Below are 20,563 nucleotides of genomic sequence, written 5' to 3'. Positions count from 1 at the left end.
AAAAAACAGAGTGATCTGTGATTCAAGCTATCTGTAAGGTACACCTATTACTAATTTGTTTTGCAGCTTCGGGCAAGTCTCACCTTTTGCAAAGGTCTGAAGATTCTTTTTAATTGCATTAGATAAAGCTTTGAAAAGATAGTTCACATTATGGAGCTTAAAAAAAAAAGGAATATATTGAAGTAGGTTCCACCCTGCTTCTATCACTGACTAGCTCTTCCATGTTGGGCAACTTGGGAAATTTCTTATGTCTTCATTTTACAACTCAACTGGCATGAAAAATAATGACTACCAGATGATGATGTGAAGTGTAAACAAAATGAGAGTTTTGAGAATTGGGTGCTCATTGCCTGGCACACAATGAGCACCCAATATTAACATAGTCATTACATATGTAATGTGATGTGTGCTCATTACACATCACATTGCAAATTCTACCTTAAATAGATGTCTTAAAATAGGAAAAATAATAGATCAGCCTACCTTACAGGGCTTTAATTCCTCAGCTATCAAAAAAGTAATTAAGAATACACACTTTTTTTTCATCTTCTTTTATCACAGTTTTCTCTTTTCTCTCTCTTACTAAAGCATGTGAATATCAGGAGGTAAGAAACAGAAATCAATTCCATTTCTTTTCCTCTATCCCTCCGCATGAGCATGATATGCAGCTCTTCTAAAAATCAAAGTACAAAATAAAGACTATCCAACAACTAATTCAGTAGACTTTTATTGCTCTTTCAACTTCAATAACATCTCCAAAAAATAGTTTTCTTCTAACAATTATAAAACAAATTTAAAAGGCAGGGTCATTCACATTAGACTTGGTAGAGACTTGTACTTCATATAAATGAAAAATATCAGTTCTACGTTTTAAATGTTTAATTTACTTTGGATTTTATTACAAAAGAAAATATCACTGTAATTATAAAAGTCATAAAAATTAGAACTGTACTGTGAAATTATACCAAGCTATCAAATATTACATAAATGAACAATAAAATTCAATTTCTACTTATTTAAACATAGTAAACATTGGAAGATAACCCCCTCTACAGAAAAAATCAAAACAAAACAAAAACTTGCAATATTAAAGCAACAAAAGAAAAGCCAAAACACAAAAACCAACCAATGCACAAAAATCTGATTTAAAAAACAACTGGGGTTTAACAATTATTCTAAGTCAACTATTGAAGTCAATATGTGCTGATAAATTAAATTTTTAAAATGATCTCTAGATGATTCCATTTCCAAATATGTTTTCCTATTGATACTTATATTTCTTGAAAAGTTAAAAAAGAATCAACTTTACATTAAATTGCCAAATTTTTAATTCTGAACACTATTTTAAATTTTGAATGTCCTTAAAGTCTTTAAGTTTACTTTCTAAAAAATAAATAATTGTCGGACTAAACCAAAAGACATCTCACATATTTGTACTGCATATAACAACAATGTGATCTACATAAATAAATTTAAAACATTAAACTTTTAATTAAAATGTTGTATCAATGGCTGACGTATCTGAAATCTGAGCACTTTAAAACAGGATTCACATGTAAAATTCTTGAGCACATTCACAGAACTGATGTTCATGATATAATCCTGACAAGACAGCAAGCTCTGATGTCATACCTCAGTTTCAGAAACCATTTTCTCTTTGTACAGAATTTTGAACCTGTCTTTGTAAAAGGAAAAAGAAAGCTATTATATACATACAATAAATTTTAAGTATGTGAAGAAAAAAGAAGAAATGTTTTTGGATGAAAAAAACAAAAATTAATCTTGAGTGGTAAAGAAATCTGCTTTATAAATACACACATTAGGACATTAAAAAAATTTGTCCTACATGTTTTGCAGAAGACTTGGCAAATGTGAACGCTGATACGCCACAGCTTTGTTAAACAACTTGAAAGATTTAAGATTTGATAAATCACTTATACACACACACACACACACACACACACACGCACACGCACACACACACGCACACAAACACCATTAGAAAGATTGTGTGCTTCACTTGGCATACCTAATATTATTAGAGAATATACAGAATCATCGTTTTGTCATAATGAAATTAGTTCACTGTTTTCTCAAAAGCTGCTATTTTAGAATGAAGTAGCATTCAAAAAAAGGAAATTTCAGATGGTCAGCATCAGGATTCATTATAGTCTTTGTAAGCAGTGTCTATAAATAAATAAAATAGGGTGGAGAGAAGAATATCCTGAGGTGGCTCTGGGGCCAGGGTATTCAGTAGCACTAAGCTCCATCCTGGAAACCAAGGCATCTAAGAAAGTGCAGAGCTGTGTCTGTGAACTTATTTCGTAAATGGAATATGTACAGGTTGAATTATTTTGCACCTTGAGGTAAATCAGTACATAGCAATTACTACTGCTCATTTCCACCTATTTAAGGCAACATTTAAGAATCAATATATGTAGTAAATTATATTTTTCACTCTCTGGCAATGAATGCTATCCATGATTGTTATTTTTCAAAAATAGTGGAATAATATAACCATATAAAACAAGCAGTTAATTACTTAAACTTGAGTTACCTTTGCTCTTCAATGGAGTAGTCATATCAAATCATTTTATAAGTCAAGTAGTCAAAAGAAAGCAGAAACCATTATCAAATTTGAAACATACTAAAAATATTTTGAGTGCAAAATATTTTGCAAGTCATGGTTTTTCTGGCACTGGACAATCACTATACATAATTAAATAAAATCACAGAAACACTATGATCCCAGGTAGTTTTCAGTTTAAATTTTAAAATTACATCCTATAAAATAACGCACATTTGTTAACCCTATGATGTCCAGACATAAGGAAATTATGTGAGGAAATCCTCCTATTCATGTACATCAGGGGAGTTTACAAAATACAGCAGCAAATACTGGGGGTCTTTGGAAATGATGATGCTGCTATGAACAAAAAGGAATCACTTCAATGGAAGCGCAAGAACAATAACAAGCACCGTGGGTAATAAATACTCTATTATCAACTGTCAATAGAGTAGAACTCTTTTTTAGGCAGTACCAAATGATGCCAGCTATATTTTCTACTTAAAAGTGGCTACATTTGCAACCTCCCATCTGAGGCATAAGTTAAATCTGTTATTTTAACTAGATCTGATAATACAGTCTCAGACGAGTAAATTACATTAGTTATTAAGTATTTTAGAATAAATTTTAAAAGCATTCCGAATTGCTAAAATATCAGTTTTGGGCATTTCTCATGATCCTCTATATAAGATCATTCTTCATACTTTTGTACTTTAATTACAAATGATTAAAGGGAGCATTGTAATTTCACTAATATTTTCATCCTACTATTCATGTCACTATTTTAAATATTTCTGGGGCTTCTCAATATTCATTTAGCTGTCATTAAACTATTCTCTTGCCAAATTAGTTTCACAACCCCATTCATCCAGTCCTACAGGCTTAACAAGAACATTTATTTATTTCATGTGGAGCTAAGAGTAGAAAAAAGATGACTAAAAAGATTTGCTAGAAGTTAAAAGACAGCTCAGAAGATCAAAAATTAAGTAACAAATACTAACACAAAACAGAAAGAATGCCATCAATCTGAGCTATACATAAAATTTCCAAATTCCTTTTAAAATACAAATATGGCAGTGCTTTATATAAAGATGTAAAATCTGTCAACTGCTTTCAGATAATAAACTGTAAATGCAATGAGCACCAACTATTTACATTAACAATTTACTCTATATTTGTTACCTTTTCAAATGTTTGTATATAATACATAAGCATCATATCAATTAAAATAAATAAAATATTTAAAAATGAAATCACATATAACAATCTATTAAATATTATCTATACAATAGAAAGAACAATGTAAACAGAAAATGAAAGGTAAATCCTACTAGAATAAAGTAATACTGATCATAAACCCATTTAAGAGAATTCTGACTCCTGATTATTTCATCGTACTACTTATAATAGAAAAATAATCAAAACCTTGAACCTGATATAAACTAAACAACACTTAAGTAAAAGACAGCAAAGGCAGAGAATAGAGTGAGCATTCTGGGCTCTAATAAAGTATTAGAAATCAGAAAAAAATTTCTACAAAGGTAACAAAATTTAACTACTGTAACTAGCATTTTATAGTTTCTGAAATTCATAAATGTATGACTGGGATGGGAGTTAAATTATAAATCATCTGCAATTTTACTTATCTGAATGAAACCTAGCTATGGAGGTCTTAAAGATTTAAAATAAAATTTTTAAAAAAGGGTCAAAACTAAAGTTCTTATCTAGAAAATTCTACCTCTATAGCGAAAAAATTCCATCGCTTGTGAAACATGATGGGCATCTATATAAATGAAACACACAAAGAGAAGCCATGACATGTTCATATTCTGTCCCACAGCACTGGCATACGATCCCCTGTTCTTCCCGTAAAGCACTAACACAAGTGAAATAATGTGTGTAACTCAAGTTAAAATTAGAAATATATGGACAAAGTACACATTACTTAAGATTGGTATGAATTGTCACTGATAAACAAATTTAAATAAATATACATTGAATGCATTTCCCGACATCTTTCTATTGAACAGAACAATTTTTTTCATCACAATAAATATCTGAATTGTAAGAACCATATACCTCACTTCTAAAAGACTATTTCTTTATATACACAGTCTCCATGGCACCCCTAACAAACTTCAGACACCACTTTTAAAAACCAAGCGGTCACGCATAAACAGCATGACATACAATATTGTTATAGTGACATGAAATACACACATTATATATATATATATATGTATCTGTATATCTATATATATATATATATATAATTCCTCTTGGTTCAATTCTATAACGAAGTTTCAGCATCCATGTATTTCTTTGTTGGTTCATCTTCAATATTTATTTTCACACTCACAGGTTTTTCAGGGCTATTTAAAACAAAGAATGAGAATAAATGATTTTTAAATAAATAGATATTACATTCTAAATATGGCCAACAATAAGCATTCATAATAAGCCTTTCAGATGGCAATTAGTAATATAAATGTCTTGCTATTATTATTTTACTGCTTTCTTTTCCTATCTGTAAACTTAATTGGAAAGACAAATATTAAAATTCTTAGTTCTTTTAATAGATAATTTCCCCACTGAGATTCATGTTTTTCTTACAGCTGAAGAGGAGCTCTTTAAATTGCTCAGTATATGACTATGTTTGATTTATTACTTTTACTTTATATATGAACAGTGATAGCACTGGACTTTTATTGCACTGACAAATCCATTAAAAATTAATCTTTATTAACATTTGTAAGCATCAAATAGATTTCCTAAAAAAAATAAATAAATAACAAATTTATAAATCTTCTATTCCAAATTTGGTTCACAAATATAAGATCAAAACACAAATTCTTATTTTCAAAAGTTAATATAAAATACAATAATTCCATGTATATGGATTTAAGTAAGTGATTTAATTTACTACAGGAATATATCTGGGATCTGAATTACTTTCAAAAGTATAAAAACATACTTATGTTTTGCTGCCTTCTCCAGACAAAACTGAAGCAAGGTACCCCCCCCAAAAAATATTTTTCTGTTAAAACAATATAACCCAAACATTCTCTTCCTTTTTGATTTTGAATTGAGGGATAATGTAAATGAAAGGCAGAAACATAAGAATACTATAATATTACTGTAAGGTAGACATTTATATACACACACACACACACATATCATAACTATATTAAAAAATCTGGGGCAGGAGTGCTGACGAGGGGTGAAAAATTAGGAGTGAGAGTATTCAGTGAAATTCTGGCTACATGAAATAACCCAAAATGACAGAGTTCAACTTAAAAACTTTTAAGATAAAAGATAGAAGTGAATAAAGAAAATCATCAGTTTAGAAATTAGAACTCAAGAAATGATAACATTAAAGAAAATGGAGAGATTAAGTAGGAGTAAGTTTCTAAAAGGAGGAAGGGAAAGAATAAAACAAAGAAAAAAAAAAACCCTTATCAAGTATCATCAAAAAATGGTGACCAGAAAGACAGTAACTAAACAGAAATAGTTACGTGACTGCTTGCCTGGAAAAATTTTAACCTGATGCCCAAACAGAGTATATTGACATCCAATCTAGAGTCTGGTACAAAGTGTACACAAAATAAATATTTGTTAAAAATGAATGAGGCCCTAGCAAGTGTGTTCAGTCGTTAGAGCATTGGCCTGCACACTGAATGGTGGAGGGTTTGATTTCAGGGAAGGGCATCTATCTGGGTTGCAGGTTCACTTCCTGCCCCCTCTGGGGGTGCATGCAGGAGGCTACCAGTCAATGTATCTCACATCTCTCTCTCTCTTCCCCTCCCCTGCTTCCACTTTCTCTGAAAAAGCAATGGGAAAAAATATCTTCTGAGGGTTAATGAAAATAATAAATAAATAAATAAATAAGTGAGTATCCAACAAGATTATACCTCATTTCTCCAGATACCTAAGGGATGAAAGTACTAATGATTATCAAACTGGAATCCCTGAGGTTCAGGCCTTGAAATGAAGAAAAAAGGGTTACATAATAAGAAATATAAGAAAGGGATTATAAAATGGTTATGTGATATATGGGACATTATAAAACTGAATGGCCTTTATATCCATGGATTAAATTTCTTGCCAAGATCTTCGAAGAAATCCCAGGCTAAAACAAACAAAAAAATATTTTATGTTTCTTCTTGGACCATCAGAGAGCATGACTGAAAGTGTTCAATCATAGAATTTATTTATCCCTAGTAATTATATTTTATAGGGTTTCTGATCTTTTATATATGTATTTCATACTATCAGAGGTACATATTCATCTTTATTATAAAATAGCTCAAATTTTTTGAAAGAGAAAACAACAAATTTTTAAAAATAAAATAATCAGTATTTTTACCTGATTCCAGTATCCAGAAAAATAATGGATTAATAGATGAAAGGAAAAAGGAAGGAAAAGAAGAAAAAAGTTGGTTTTAGGTAAGGAAAGTGTAAATTATGTAAATTAAGTTAAACATAATGGTCTTACTGAACAGCTATCCATAAGCAAATGGAAATTGGCTACAGATAGAAAATGCGTAAATAGTTACAGCTACCTCGTGTTAGATCTGGTTACTTTGGCATTCTCAGTATTCATGGAAAGTGCCTTCCACTGTGCAGTTTTGGCCATTTCATCTGATATGTTAACAACTGAGGGATCAACACTGAAGAACAAATACACTTTTTTATTAGTATTCAGTACTTGCAAAAGCATTAATAATGTCATTATTATTACCTATATGATATTTGCTTTCATCAACTTAAAATTAAGAAAACTCTTTGCCATGCACACAAACCAACGTCTAGCAAGATATCAGAATATTGGGAGTTCCATTATAAAGGTCTCACGAGGAAATGCATCTTTCTTTATAGTCAAAACTAGAAGTAAGGCTAATTACATTGGCAATGATGCCCAAAGATGATCATTTTGGCTATAAGTATACTATTGAAATAATATACAAGAATATATTATTGTGTTAATAAATATAAAAATAATACTGCCTCAAGTCAGTTAGAAAACTTGTAATTGGCACAAACTTCAATCTCATCAAAATAACTATCCAAAGTAGTTAGGAAAAAATTAAGATTATGCTTTTTTAAAGCTCTTAAAACCATTAAAAGAATGCTGGGAAAGGTGACACTTTAAAACTGAAAACAGAGCTCTGAAAATATTTCAACAGGTAATACAAAAACAGGCTTTTAAGTACTGATTTTTGCTGGCATTCACATTTTTAGTATCAAAGTGTTATATCAAATTAATCAAAATGAAAATCAAAAGATCAAAATACTGTCTCATTATAAAAAACAAATGTCTATTTGAAATACTGTAAAAAGTTACTTCAAAACCCTAAATCCAATAATGATGCTATCCATAAATCATTATGGGCTCAAGGTTGTCAGTCACAAGTAATATGAAAGTACTAGAAACATATGAAGTTAATAAAACATATTTGCAAGCTCTTTTTCTTCAGCAAAAGAAAAACATTTCATGCAAAAAAGCGACAAACACAAATGTCAAGTTAGATGTTAAATTAACAATGTGATGGCAGCTAGGTTATAAATGACCAAATAGCAGTCATTTAGGAGGTGCTAGCTTTGTTCATTCTTTAAATCCGAATATCATTTTAAATCTAAGACTAGAAAAGTGGGACATGATCATTTTAGTCTCTAGAAATGGCTGCTTCATCAGGTCAACTTTTAAAAGTGCACACAATTTGAATGTCCAATTCACAATGGCACAGCCATACAACTTGGAACTCTGCCTGCTCTGAGAAAACGCTTCTTTGCTTGGTTGCCAACATCAAATAACTGAAGAGAAGAATTCTTGAAGCACGTTTTAGTTTCCAAATGTCCTCCTTTAAGTCAGGACTTTCCCATTAGTAGACATTAAGACCTTTTTGAAAAAAGGACACATTTTGTTTTCCTCCAAAACTAGATGGGAAAAAGTTTTCTGACATTAAATACATTACTTTCGCATTGTATATGGCTAAATAGTTTCCAAATGGTGTCATAAATTATCTCGTTGATTTTCATGGCAAGTCATCCAAAGCTAATTAAAAATTTAAATTCTGGCAGATAAACAGGTCAGCCAATTCCTAACATTCTTGATGTTCAAATTTGAAGCAAAGCAGCATTAATCATGGTTCATGTCATCACTTAAACAATAAAAGTGGAATATACAGATACCCATTCTTTTTTGTTCAATGTCACACAGCTTAAATACAAACTCCAATTCCATTCGTCAAGGCCCATGTATAATCACACTGAGAAAGTGCTAATGCAGGAACAACAGAAATTAAGTAGTAAATAATCTCCCCAGGTTGATGAGTGTCACTAATAACCATGGCAGTTCCCTAAACTCTTTTTGGAAGTACAACCAACGAAGTTATTATATTAATTCATTTAACAATCATTTACAGAATCTAGCAAAGCAGAGCTCTAACTAGCTAATCAGAAATGGAATAAATATTTAGAAATAGGAAACAGAAGTGTGCATAAATAATGTAGGCTTTTGATCTTTTTAAAAAAGTTTACATTTTAATCTTTACAAAAAACGTTTACATTTCCCAACGTCTACCTTTAGTTCTTAAATTTAAAATATAAATCACCCAAGTCGCACATGACAAACGAAATATGCAACTTCATTATTTTTCCATAATACAAGCCTTCGCTGCCAGTGGTCGAATCACACCTTTGGACACTAGAAGTTCCCGGGCCTCTAAACAGAGTTGTATATTGGAAGGTTATCAGAAAATGCATTGCAAAGATTTACTGTCCCGCACACACTGGCCCTAGCTGTACTACTGAGAGAATGGGAATATTCAGAGACTTGTGTGTTGACCTTCAACTTCTCTGAAACTAAAAAAGTGCTGAGACAAGGAAATCTTGTCTGCTTGGCCCAGAAATTCAAAGCTCTGGTTCAAGTCCAGCTGCTTCTTCGCTCCTGTCTATAACCTGGGAGGGGAAGGAGCAGGAGAACTGCACGAAGCCCTCCTTTAGCTTGTATGCCAGACGCAGGCTTTGTTGCCTTTTTAAAAATAGGTACATTATTTTAAAGAAGCATTACAAAGCGTATTTGTGCAATTGACATGTATATAAAACACATTTTACAAGTACAATTGTATCTCACCTATATTTTAGGGCCTTAACCGGAATCTGCAAGAGGCTTCCCCCTTCAAACGGAAGGTGCACAGTGTCATCGTCAGCTTGAAGCATTCGTTCAGCCTCCTTTAGAGCACACAGAGAGATTACTTCTCCCAGAAGATTTCAACTCAACTTCCACGTTACAAGTCAACATATAAAGACTAAAGTTTTATTTTATTTTGTGTCAAAAGATGTTTACTTAAAAGTCCTTTTTGTCACTATATATGCCAGATTGCTAAATCGCTGTAAAAATTAAAGTGTACCACCCAGCCAGTGTGGCTCAATGGTTGAGCATTGACCTATGAACCAGGTTGCAGGCTCCATCCCCAGTAGGGGGCATGCAGGAGGCAGCCAACCAATGATTCTCTCTCATCACTGTTGTTTCTATCTCTTTCTCCTCCTGTCCTCTCTGAAATCAGTAAAAATATATATTTTGTTTTAAATTTACTTCTGTATTTAAAGTTAATTAGATTGTACACTATGATGTAGAATTATTCTGTGTTACCTATGTTTGCATACTGCTAAATTCTTCTGAATGGTTATTAAATATACACATAATATGTAATTTTTTAAAAAAGTATTTTTGTGTCAGGACTATGGATGGGGCAAGCTGGTAAAATGGGTAAAAACCATACTTGGGACGTTACCTACTAACTAACCTCTCTCCAAGTTTCCTTACTTGTAAATTGGGAGTAATAAAGTACTTACACTTTATAATGATAAGGTTCTTAGGAGGTCTTAAAGGAGTTCATTCCCATAAAGAGACTGTAATAGTGGCTGCTACTTGGTAAATTTAAAATTCTTGTGTTTTTACCTCTTTCTCTTTTTTCTTTTTGTCATCTTCCTTCTTTTTCTTACTTTCTGGCATGAGATCATCAAGCCAACTTAGTTCTCTCTTTGTGAAACACAGATCCATGAGCTTACGTACAAAGACTAATGCAAGAACCTTAAAAAGTGGGGAAGAGAATATTAAGTAACATTTAAAAATATATAAATTATATTAATTTATTATACATTACTTTATTATATTACTTTAATTTATTAAACATAAGAAAAAGTACTTTATAAATTTTATTTTAATATGATTTTATGCACCTTTTTACTTCAAAGGAACTGAGTCCCCTCTTTCTGCTCAAAGAAAAGATGTAAGCATTTTTAACCTTTTCTTATTTAAATCCCTTACACTCTGTATAAATTATAAGGCAGTTTAAGCATGGCATCTTCACAGTTTAAAAAAGATTATTAACTTTTAAGATAACTTTGTACTACATACATTATATTAGTAGAAATAAAATCTTTGAGCAATGCATGAGAGAACCCATTTTTTAGCATTAGGTTCCAATTATATTTGTAAAATATAACTTTCCAATTATATTTGTAAAAAAGATTATGTTTTTACTTAGTCTGGTTTTCTTTAACTGTTAATAAGGTTAAAGATGTTTTTAAATGTTCACTGGCAATTTGGAATCCCTTTTCTGTTTTTACTATTTCCTATCCTTTGCCTGTTTTGCAATTGGTTTTTATGACTTGTTCATAAATTCATAAGAGTTCTGTGTAGTTGGACAGAAACATGTTATCTGCCTTATATGTTACAAATATTTTCTCCAAGTTCACAGTCTGATTGTACCATGGACATATAAAACATTTAATTATCCTGTGGTCGAATATAACTCTTTCTTTTATGACTGGGTTTCCCTATCTTTGAAAAGTTACTCTCCATGACTGAATTATAACAAATATTCTTCAAAAATTTTTACTACAATTTAGCAAGTCCTGAATTCATCAAGTTGTTCTGGTTACTTTGCTTTTTACACCTGGCTATAATATTTATTCCATAAATATCCTAAACTTGTTTAAAAGTTATTTAAAAATACAAAATGGTGTCTACAGCTCAAAGACTAGAAAACAAACAAAAGTATAGAAAATAAGCAAATTGGGTCTTGAAAATGATTAGTTTAATAGCTAGAAAGGGCTCATTCCTATTTCAAAACACCAAAGGTTCTTAAAATGGGTTTATTCTGTTTCTCAAAGTCAATTATAAATATTCATAATTACTATAAAACACAGAGATGTCATTAATTAGTAACAAAGTCTGAAAAAGAAAACTCACCATCATGGGAAAAACTACGGCAGCAGCCGAAGCTTTGATTACCCACAAAAGAACCAGACAGGTAAGCTGAATGACCGTGAAAATGTGGACCTTCCAGAGAGGCACGTAGCGGAGGTATATCAGGTCGGGTTGATGCTTAGCAGGCATGCCAAATAATTTTATACGATCGAAAAACTACGTGTGGAATGGAAAACAAAACAAGAAAACGTTTTCAACAAAAATATCATTTCTGCTACCTCGGAAAAAAAATTACATTCAACTTCAGGGTTTTGTGACTGATACCATAACTTCCTTGTTCTGATAGTACAGGAGAAGTTTCGGGACAGAACCTCTGAACCCAGGGGGAGAGATGAGGGAGGGAGGAGTCAGGGGCAATGCAATTAATGTAATCTAAAAACTCAAGCCAAAATGCTTTAATTTGGGGGACTGAAATATTTAGATAAATTTGTCTGCTATAATCAAATGCAGGAGTCACTCAATCTTTCAACTTGTTCCTAATGTGTACAACAAAACAGTAACAATGTTATAAGGTTCTAACATTACCAATTCTATGAAAATAACCTCAGGTAACAATTACCAATTTTTCACCCACTGAAAAGGAAACTGAGAGCAAATTCCTTGGTCTTTTTGAGCTTCCATTTCCTCATTTATAAACTTGGAATAAGACCAGCCCTACCTACCCACAAAATTATTGTAAAAAAAAAAAAAAAGTGAGTTAATGAGATCATTTCCTGACCAATGGAGAGCAGGTACTGGACTGTGTTGAAAAAAATCAAGATGCTGCCTTCCAAAAGTCTTTCCAGCAACTTCAGACAATATGCTTTTCATGATAGGAGGTGGTCATGTGGTACTAACCTTGCTTTATGTGCTAAATATTTTACACTAAGATTGGATTGATACAAATCTTAAGTAAATTTCACCAGGTTTTCTCCAGGAAGTACTATCAATAAGACAAAACAATAGCGAAATCACTGGATTCCAGCCTTGGTTGGCTCCACTGCTTAGTTAAGAACCCTCAGTGAGTCCCTCAATTTGTTTCCTGATTTACAAAGTTAGTACTTCTTCCTTCCCTGCTTCCCAATGTTGTTTCAGGAGCACAGAAAATAACTTCTGCACTAGCTGCACCCAGACCAATGGCAGGTATTGCCATTTTTAATGGAAAATGAGTATCTACCTTTTCTTTGAAAGCATGGAAATTACTGTCTGGCATATCAGAAACAGCACCTTTTCCCCATCCCATCCTTTTGATTTCCCCTCATACTATACTAGTCTTTAATCACAGAGGCCTTTCAAAGATTTCAATTAAAGATAGTTAGGACCATATCAGTTCATAACCTCATTCTCGGGGGGGAAAAAGTGCAGTAAGCCAATAATCACAAGAAAATGTAGATTTGAAGTCACCAGTTAACCTGTCCTCAAAATATTAGAGTTGAGAATAAATCACTACCATCAGAAAAATAATCTTCGTTTAAGTTTTTCTACAAAATCATTAAATATTTAAGACTTACCTGGATTCCTTTTAATGAGGAAACTCCCATGTAAAGGAAAACACCATAGAGAACAGGCATTGGAATAAACTGTAAGTGAAAGGACCATCATCAGAACCCATTGCTACTAAAACAATTTCTCAGCAATAAGTACACAAAAGCATGGTTGCTGAATACCTACTGAGACACAATTACATGACCGTTCAATAATGAGATCTAACTTTTCTATAAATAAGAGAAATGCTAGTTAAACAATAACCTCCTTGAAAATTGTTTATCTTCTCCATGTTCCTTCCTAAAAGAGGGGGGAGCATGTTCAGTGGTTAAGAGACTGAATATTACAATCCGACTACTTGATTTAAAAACCCAGTTTGCCTCTTATTGAGCCTTAACCACTCTGTGCTTTCCTGTATCAGAATGCCATGAAAACTAAGGGGTTTCAAATACGTAAGATAATCAAAAAAGCATGTGGTATATATAACTATCACTCCAACAGCATTACTCATTGTTATTTACTGTCACTACCCCTACAGTGATTATCATACAGTAGCATTTACTGAATATAATCATTGAACCCCACCCCCAAAAGAAAATTCTTATTTCTTTGGCAGTTAGGAGAATCCCAAACCACGCCTACCTAGTCCATGCCTGGGCATGATACAGGACACTACCAACAGACCTCATTCATTTCCCAAAACCACAATCATCACTCTCATCCAAGGGGGAGAGAGCTGTGAGGAAAAAGACCTAAGAGCTACAGAGGAGACTCTACTAACAACCTAGCATGTCCTTTCTAAGAAACCTGGAGAAAATCTAATCAATACACTCCAAAAATTTCAGGAAAATATTTTATCCATAAAGCAACATTACAATGCTAAGAAAAGTGAATAAACAGAATGAAAAAGAAAGCCCCTAAAAATTAAAGACATTGATGTATACACTGTACACATATAGCTATGTGGGAAATAGATAATCACCATACTGGGAATGAAAAGCAATTTTTAAATAGTTATTTTTAATTCATTTAAAAATAACAAACCCCTTACAAATTAATATAAAGGACATTTTTACGTAAAACTATAATTTCAAAAACATTAAGAAGAGTAGCATTGTTTTGTATTTCTGTTAAATCTCTTTAGTGGGTGCTTAAACAGAGACCACTAAGTTCTCATATCTGTATGTACATTCAATCTGCTGCAATATGTCACTCTGGCTGAAGCAGATGAAGAAAATTCAGCCTCATACAGTTACATGATTGGAAAGAGAAGGATCTGGCAATCCCTGACAAGGTGTCAGGAACTCCCAGAGATCCTTGAACTAGACTTTGGAAATCATGGTCTTTGATAAAGATATCCAGTCTAAAGGTAATAAAGTGAAAAATAAAATTATGAAAGTATATAAAAAACTGTAATGGTGGTAATGGCCAAAATAACTCAAAAGACAAAAAAGTAAAACGAGTTTACCTCTGGATAGTTAGTTCCTTTCGGAAAGTGAGGAAAAATAGCAAGACTACCTTTTCGTTTTAGAGCTTTCTTGATGTTCTACTTGACTTTTTCTGCCTAGATGTAGTTAATACTTTAAAATTTTTTAATTTTAAAAATTTAAAGGGCACCTTCATCAGTAGGGAATGGCATCCTCAAAGACCACATATTTCTCCTTCTGTCCCAAGCACTTCTAACAATACACTCACCACTGCGCAGTAATGTCCCATTTACCTATCTGTTTCACCAACTAGACTGGCAAGTTCTTAAAAGGAAACAATAATGCATCTGTTTATTATTGCTTCCCCAGGGCTCAGTAGAATAGTAAGTACTCAGCAAATATTGAGTGAATTAATAGGCTGTTAGAAAGTGCATGAAAAGAGGCCAAAGAATTCTAGTATTTATCAATTTTTTTTGTTACTATATAGCATATACACACGTTTATGTACTCTAAGCTTGTATCCTAATTTATAAATGGTATACAACTCTTTACTTAATTTTATTTACAACAAAAATAACTACAGCGACCAAGGGAAAAATGAAGCTGAGCTCTTCCAGCATAGATAGAAAATTTCAGATTAGATATTTAGCTGTGTTTGCTATGGTTATCGTTAACTTTTTAAATCAACAAGATTCAATAGATGTGTATGGCAAAAAGCAGATGTGACTAAACATGTTAGACATATAGTATAAATTCTTACATAATTCATTTATATTATTAGCTGTTCATATTTTTCTACTAAGTGCTTGCTACTACTACTTTTGTTTCATTTAGTTTTTTAGGAAAATGTATTAATTTAATTAATAGCAATATTATTTTTATATTTTGGTCAGATAACTCAGTTTCATCCATTTTCATATTTCTTTTTCTACTTATGCTTTTAACATCCTCTGACTGTATTCTTCTTTTAAATCTTAACTAAGTCATGGATTAATTCCTTCCAAAACTCTGTAGTCTTTCGTTTTAATTCTATCCTTTTAAAATTATTTTTTAAATGGGTACATCTAATACTGAAATGCCTGCTATACTAAACACCATGCCAAAATATTACTTTCCAGGTAAAGTCTAGGAAATAAAACTAATTTTAGATACTTTAATGTTTCAATTTCATACAACCGGGCGTAAATTTTACTATAAAGAAGATTTTAAAACATTTGCCATAAAGGGCTGTTACCTTTAGTACTGATGTCATAAACACAGACAGGCCCATTAGAATGAAAATCACTAGCCCCGTGACCCGTTGTTCACGAATTCCCAAAAACTTGGGTTGTTCCCCTGGAGCAGAACATTCAGATTCAAGTTTTAAGCTGTTGACGTGACTTATCGACAACACTGTTGCAGCCACAAACCACGGAAGTCCCATGACAGAGCACACTCCCAACATAACTCCGACCACGAACAAGTCAAGGTGATAGCCAGCTCCTTTCTGGAAAGTGCAATGGACACGAACATCTGTAAGTCTACATTTTTCTTTCAGGTTAAAATTCTATACCACTCATAAAGAGAATAAATTCATTTTCACTTTACATCTTTTCATGTTCTAGTCATTACAAAAACACCCCAAAGTCTTCAAGAAATTACAATACTTTGAGACAAAATTTAACGTTACCTTCAATTTGTGCTCTTTTCTGTTTATGATTACAGCTGTAATTTGTTGATCCATAAAGATGAGAATGGTGCACAGCAGAGCCGGAACAGCAGCTATTAATAAGGTCCACCAAGGATTTTCTCCCAATGGGTTTATAATCCAGCCCCTATTTGGATCAGTAGGCTGTTAAAAATAAATAAATAAATTTAAAAAGTTTCCTTCTTCTACTGCACAAAATTCCCACAGCATAGACTGTGTCTATTCCAAGAAAAGCCCAAGGGATCAGAAAGAGCTAGATTAAATCTTGATATGTACGGTGAATTATTTGCAAAGACAGCCACAGGGTTTTTCCCATCCCTAGACTCGGGCCCCCTCGTCCGACTCTTTCCATGGAGAGGTGGAGTCTATTTCCTCCCCTTGAATCTGGGCCGATCTTATGGTTTTCTTTAACCAACAGAATAAGGCCAGCATGAAATTGTGTGGTGTATTGGGTCTTGGTCTGAAAGGACCTTTGCAGCTTCTTTTCTAACCCTCTCGGATCCCTGAGATTAAGCTGCTGAGTGCGCCTGGATAAGCTTTCTTCAGGATGGGACACGATGTAATGAGAGAGGGACAGGAGGCAAACCCCCAGCTGTTTCAGCCATCTCAAGTCCCAGGCAGGGGGAGGTCACTCTGCCCCTCATCAAGGCAACAGATTTCTGTGGTCATACAAAATATCACTAAGAGACCAGACCACTACCCAGCTACCTAATCCCAGGAACACAGATTTATGAACAAATAAAGGGAAGGGCCATTGCTTAAAGGCATTATGTTTTGGGAGATTTGCAATGCAGGAACAGATGTGTGAAGCGGTGTCATTTCAACATGCTCCTACCTAGCTCATAAAATGTAAAATCAATCTACCTACTAGATCAACTCCTGAACTAAACCGCTTTAGGGATCCTGCAGACGAGTGATCTTGGCACAGTCAGCACTAAGAATTGGGCCTCGGGACACTACTTTTCAAAGCATCTACTGACAAAAACCTGGCACTTTACCAGATGCTAACAATCTCAACTCTATAACGTAAAATTTGTTTTATAGCAAAATATTTAAACGATCATAAGAGAGTTTAATATTCTTGAAGGATGTTGGACATATTAAAATCTACACGTTTTCATTACCTAGACTTCATATTAAGCCTGTTTTTTCTTCTTGAAAACATTTGTCAACACAAAAAGGAAATTTAATATTTTCTAATTCAGGTATTCAAATGTTCCCACACTGCTATTAAACTGCACATGTGTAAAATATTCAATACTGCACATGTGTAAAATATTTTATCTATATGTTTACATTCTTAAGCGTTCCTTATACTGTTTCCCCAAGTGGATTTTATGCCCCTGGAAATCAGTCTGCTACTTGAAAGCTAGATCAATAAAAGAATAACGAGGATATATTTAGGAATCTAAATCAGGAAATGAGGCTATCACTACAGGAAAATACATCAATATTTTGAAGCAATATTAATTTAGAGTTTCATTTATTCATAAGATTTGGTAAAAAATAGAATGACTTTCATGTAGCCATCTCTTCCTGACCTAAAATCTTAAGTGGCTCAAAATCTATGCTTTTAAGCAAAGGTCTCCAAACTTTTTAAATTATACACTCTTAGCAGCAAACATATAAAAAGTTTTTATAAGTAAAAGTGAGCATATATACCCAATGACTCTACATTCATTTACCTGTTATGTTACTGATGTTTGGTTATCCGTAGAGTAAAATTCATGTAGTAAATAGTATAAGGCTTAATTTTTCTTATTTTTAGATAAAGATATAAATTGAACTTCTAAATAATTTTGGTGGATCATTTTCTACCCATGCACTCTACTTTGGAAATCGCTGGTTTTAAAAATAATGTTATTTCTTTTTATCCCAGTGAAAGATAAAACAGACTAAAATTATCTTCATTATACTCCTTATTCCTAATCACCTTTAAACCTCCTGCTTCTGAAAGAAGTCATCTAATCTGCTAAATGTAAATGTAAGCAGTAACACAAATACTTGACTCTAAGAACAAATTCCAGAAATTATTCAAAAGCTGCCACCTCTAACTTAGATGGGAAAAGATTTTTAGGTGCTATATTGTGTACAGTGTATTGTACACAAAAGAACTAGCGTTTGCTAATGAAAACAAAGGGTTCATGGATGTTCACAATAAGTGTCCTTTTTCTTATGGGAGAACATTGGATTCTCTCCTGTCAGATACACTATCCTTCTAGAAATTTAACAAGAATGTCATTGCTACTCAAAAATTCAAGTTTGATTTAGTTCTTTAAAAGAGAATAAAGAATGTTTCTTTTGCCTGGAAAGAACATCATGAACTCCAGCTATGAGAACAGGGTCAAATTTTTTTAATGTCTCTCAACTCTTCACCATGGATATTTTCATTCATTCTCCAGAACGGACTAGCTTTGATACCTACTTGCTTATTTCCTAAACGGGTCCACTGGCAGCTTTGCATCTTGTCATTCTATTTACATATGTGGGAAATAAAATGTTTCCTTTCAAGGATCAGCTTTTCAGAGAGACTAAGCACAGTTTAAAAATAACTACCTACACAGTTTAAAGTAGTATGGTATGCCTAAGTAACAAATAGCCAAGTATTTTAATCCTTACCTCGAATTTTTCAGGAACGTGAAGTTTAGGAGAAGGAACTCCTACAAGGTAGTCAATTAGGACCATTATTACTATTGTGAGAAATATAGCAAAGTCACTGATTGTCGATCGCACCTATGTTAAAAGAATTATGTTAATATAAATACAGATATAGTATGTATCCTTTATAAATAATTCATATCTTTCAGATTAAAATATGCCACTAGAAAGTGTGAAGGAGGTTTAATTAGTGACAATGTGTCAGTGAAATACATTTATATCTAATATTTTTTCCCAAATGATAGGAAACACATTTCACAACTAACCTACCATCTCTCCAAGTACTGTTGTTTTCCTACTGCTAGCTCAGACGCATAATATACATTTTTACTATGAATAATTTCTTTTAAACTATTTGATAAAAAGTACTAACCCCCAAACAATATATTACCAGAACTCCAAAATTATACCCCAATTACCTTAGTAGGAAAATAGCGCTTGGTCTTGAATTGTTTGAGGAATGAGGACAAAAAAAATGTTGTGAAAAATAAGATAACACACCAAAAGAGCACATCTGGAATATAAGGCCCATGATGACCACAAGCTGATCCTACAAATACACCGTGAAAGGTTTTACATTCCTGGGAAGAAGAGAAAAAATAGAAAAAGGAGGGATTGAAGGGGATTCTCAGATATCCAATAAAGTATTAATAAATTTCACAGACTCTAAGATGCTACTGATTGTAAGACACACCATCAATTTTATATATCATTCAGAAAGGAAAAAAAACACTTCCAACTCAACTTTAACTAACACACCATCAACTGTTAAGACACATTCTGAGTTCAGAGATGTTATGGTTTGACATTCAGGACATTAGCAGAACATTCGTGGTCTTCTAACTAAGTTGTTCATAGAGCAGATGAACCAAAAATCAGAAGGCAGGATACTTCCTTTGAATTTATGAATGTAAGTGGAATTAGAAAAAAAAGTATATTAACATATTTTTTAATAATTATATTTTGGAAGTCAAATATATTCTGTCTTTTCTTTCCTATACCAACTTCATTTGTTTCAGCCTATACTTTTTTAGGGCATGATACATAAAAATGTGGTAACTCCTACTTGGTCAACCTAACACTATGTTTCGAAAACATACTATATATACATCAATCAAGAAGAAAATGTAGGTCTACTCAGAAAAAGCTAAAGAACTAGGTTGATAGTTGCAAAATCCTTTAGTTTATAATATACTCACAGAGACAGTGAGATTGCCCCAGGAAAGATCATGTGCCGTTATATTTTTTTCCGTCCACACCTTCAGAGTTTCGTTGCTAGGGTTAGGAGGTTCCATACATACACATCTGAGAAATTAGAATAGGGTGAAATTTTTAGGATCCTGTATTTCATGTTTACATTTTATTAAATTGATCCCACAAAGTGGTAGCTTTTGACTTCCTAATTTTTCCATGTTGCAAAGCATGAATAAGAGGAAAATGAAAACACATCAGAAACAATAGACTGGAATGAGGTCTGGCTTACA

The 20,563-nt window shown here is 32.7% G+C and overlaps 1 protein-coding gene across 5 annotated transcripts in view; it reads right to left on the bottom strand.

The window, feature by feature from the left end:
• Positions 1 to 868: 868 nt before the first annotated feature.
• Positions 869 to 20,563, bottom strand: part of SLC4A7 (solute carrier family 4 member 7) — a 90,820-nt gene continuing 71,125 nt past the window's right edge. For 3 of the 5 annotated variants that reach the window (XM_070433297.1, XM_070433295.1, XM_070433298.1), the window contains 10 exons: positions 20,279 to 20,384; positions 19,499 to 19,660; positions 19,041 to 19,154; positions 16,404 to 16,565; positions 15,969 to 16,220; positions 13,334 to 13,402; positions 11,826 to 11,999; positions 10,530 to 10,661; positions 9,702 to 9,799; positions 869 to 4,938 (listed from right to left, as the gene is read on the bottom strand). In XM_070433297.1, the coding sequence (XP_070289398.1) occupies positions 4,857 to 4,938; positions 9,702 to 9,799; positions 10,530 to 10,661; positions 11,826 to 11,999; positions 13,334 to 13,402; positions 15,969 to 16,220; positions 16,404 to 16,565; positions 19,041 to 19,154; positions 19,499 to 19,660; positions 20,279 to 20,384 (1,351 nt within the window). In that variant the 3' untranslated portion in view covers positions 869 to 4,856. Of the gene's footprint in view, positions 4,939 to 7,128; positions 7,237 to 9,701; positions 9,800 to 10,529; positions 10,662 to 11,825; positions 12,000 to 13,333; positions 13,403 to 15,968; positions 16,221 to 16,403; positions 16,566 to 19,040; positions 19,155 to 19,498; positions 19,661 to 20,278; positions 20,385 to 20,563 lie in introns of all 5 variants that reach the window. The other 2 variants (XM_070433296.1, XM_070433294.1) reach the window with 1 other exon arrangement.

The sequence above is a fragment of the Myotis yumanensis genome, unplaced genomic scaffold (genome assembly GCF_028538775.1).
Source record: "Myotis yumanensis isolate MYYU_CA2020_CCGP unplaced genomic scaffold, mMyoYum1.0.hap1 SCAF_14, whole genome shotgun sequence".
Taxonomy (NCBI): Eukaryota; Metazoa; Chordata; class Mammalia; order Chiroptera; family Vespertilionidae; genus Myotis; species Myotis yumanensis.
This window is presented reverse-complemented; position numbering and strand designations above follow the sequence as displayed.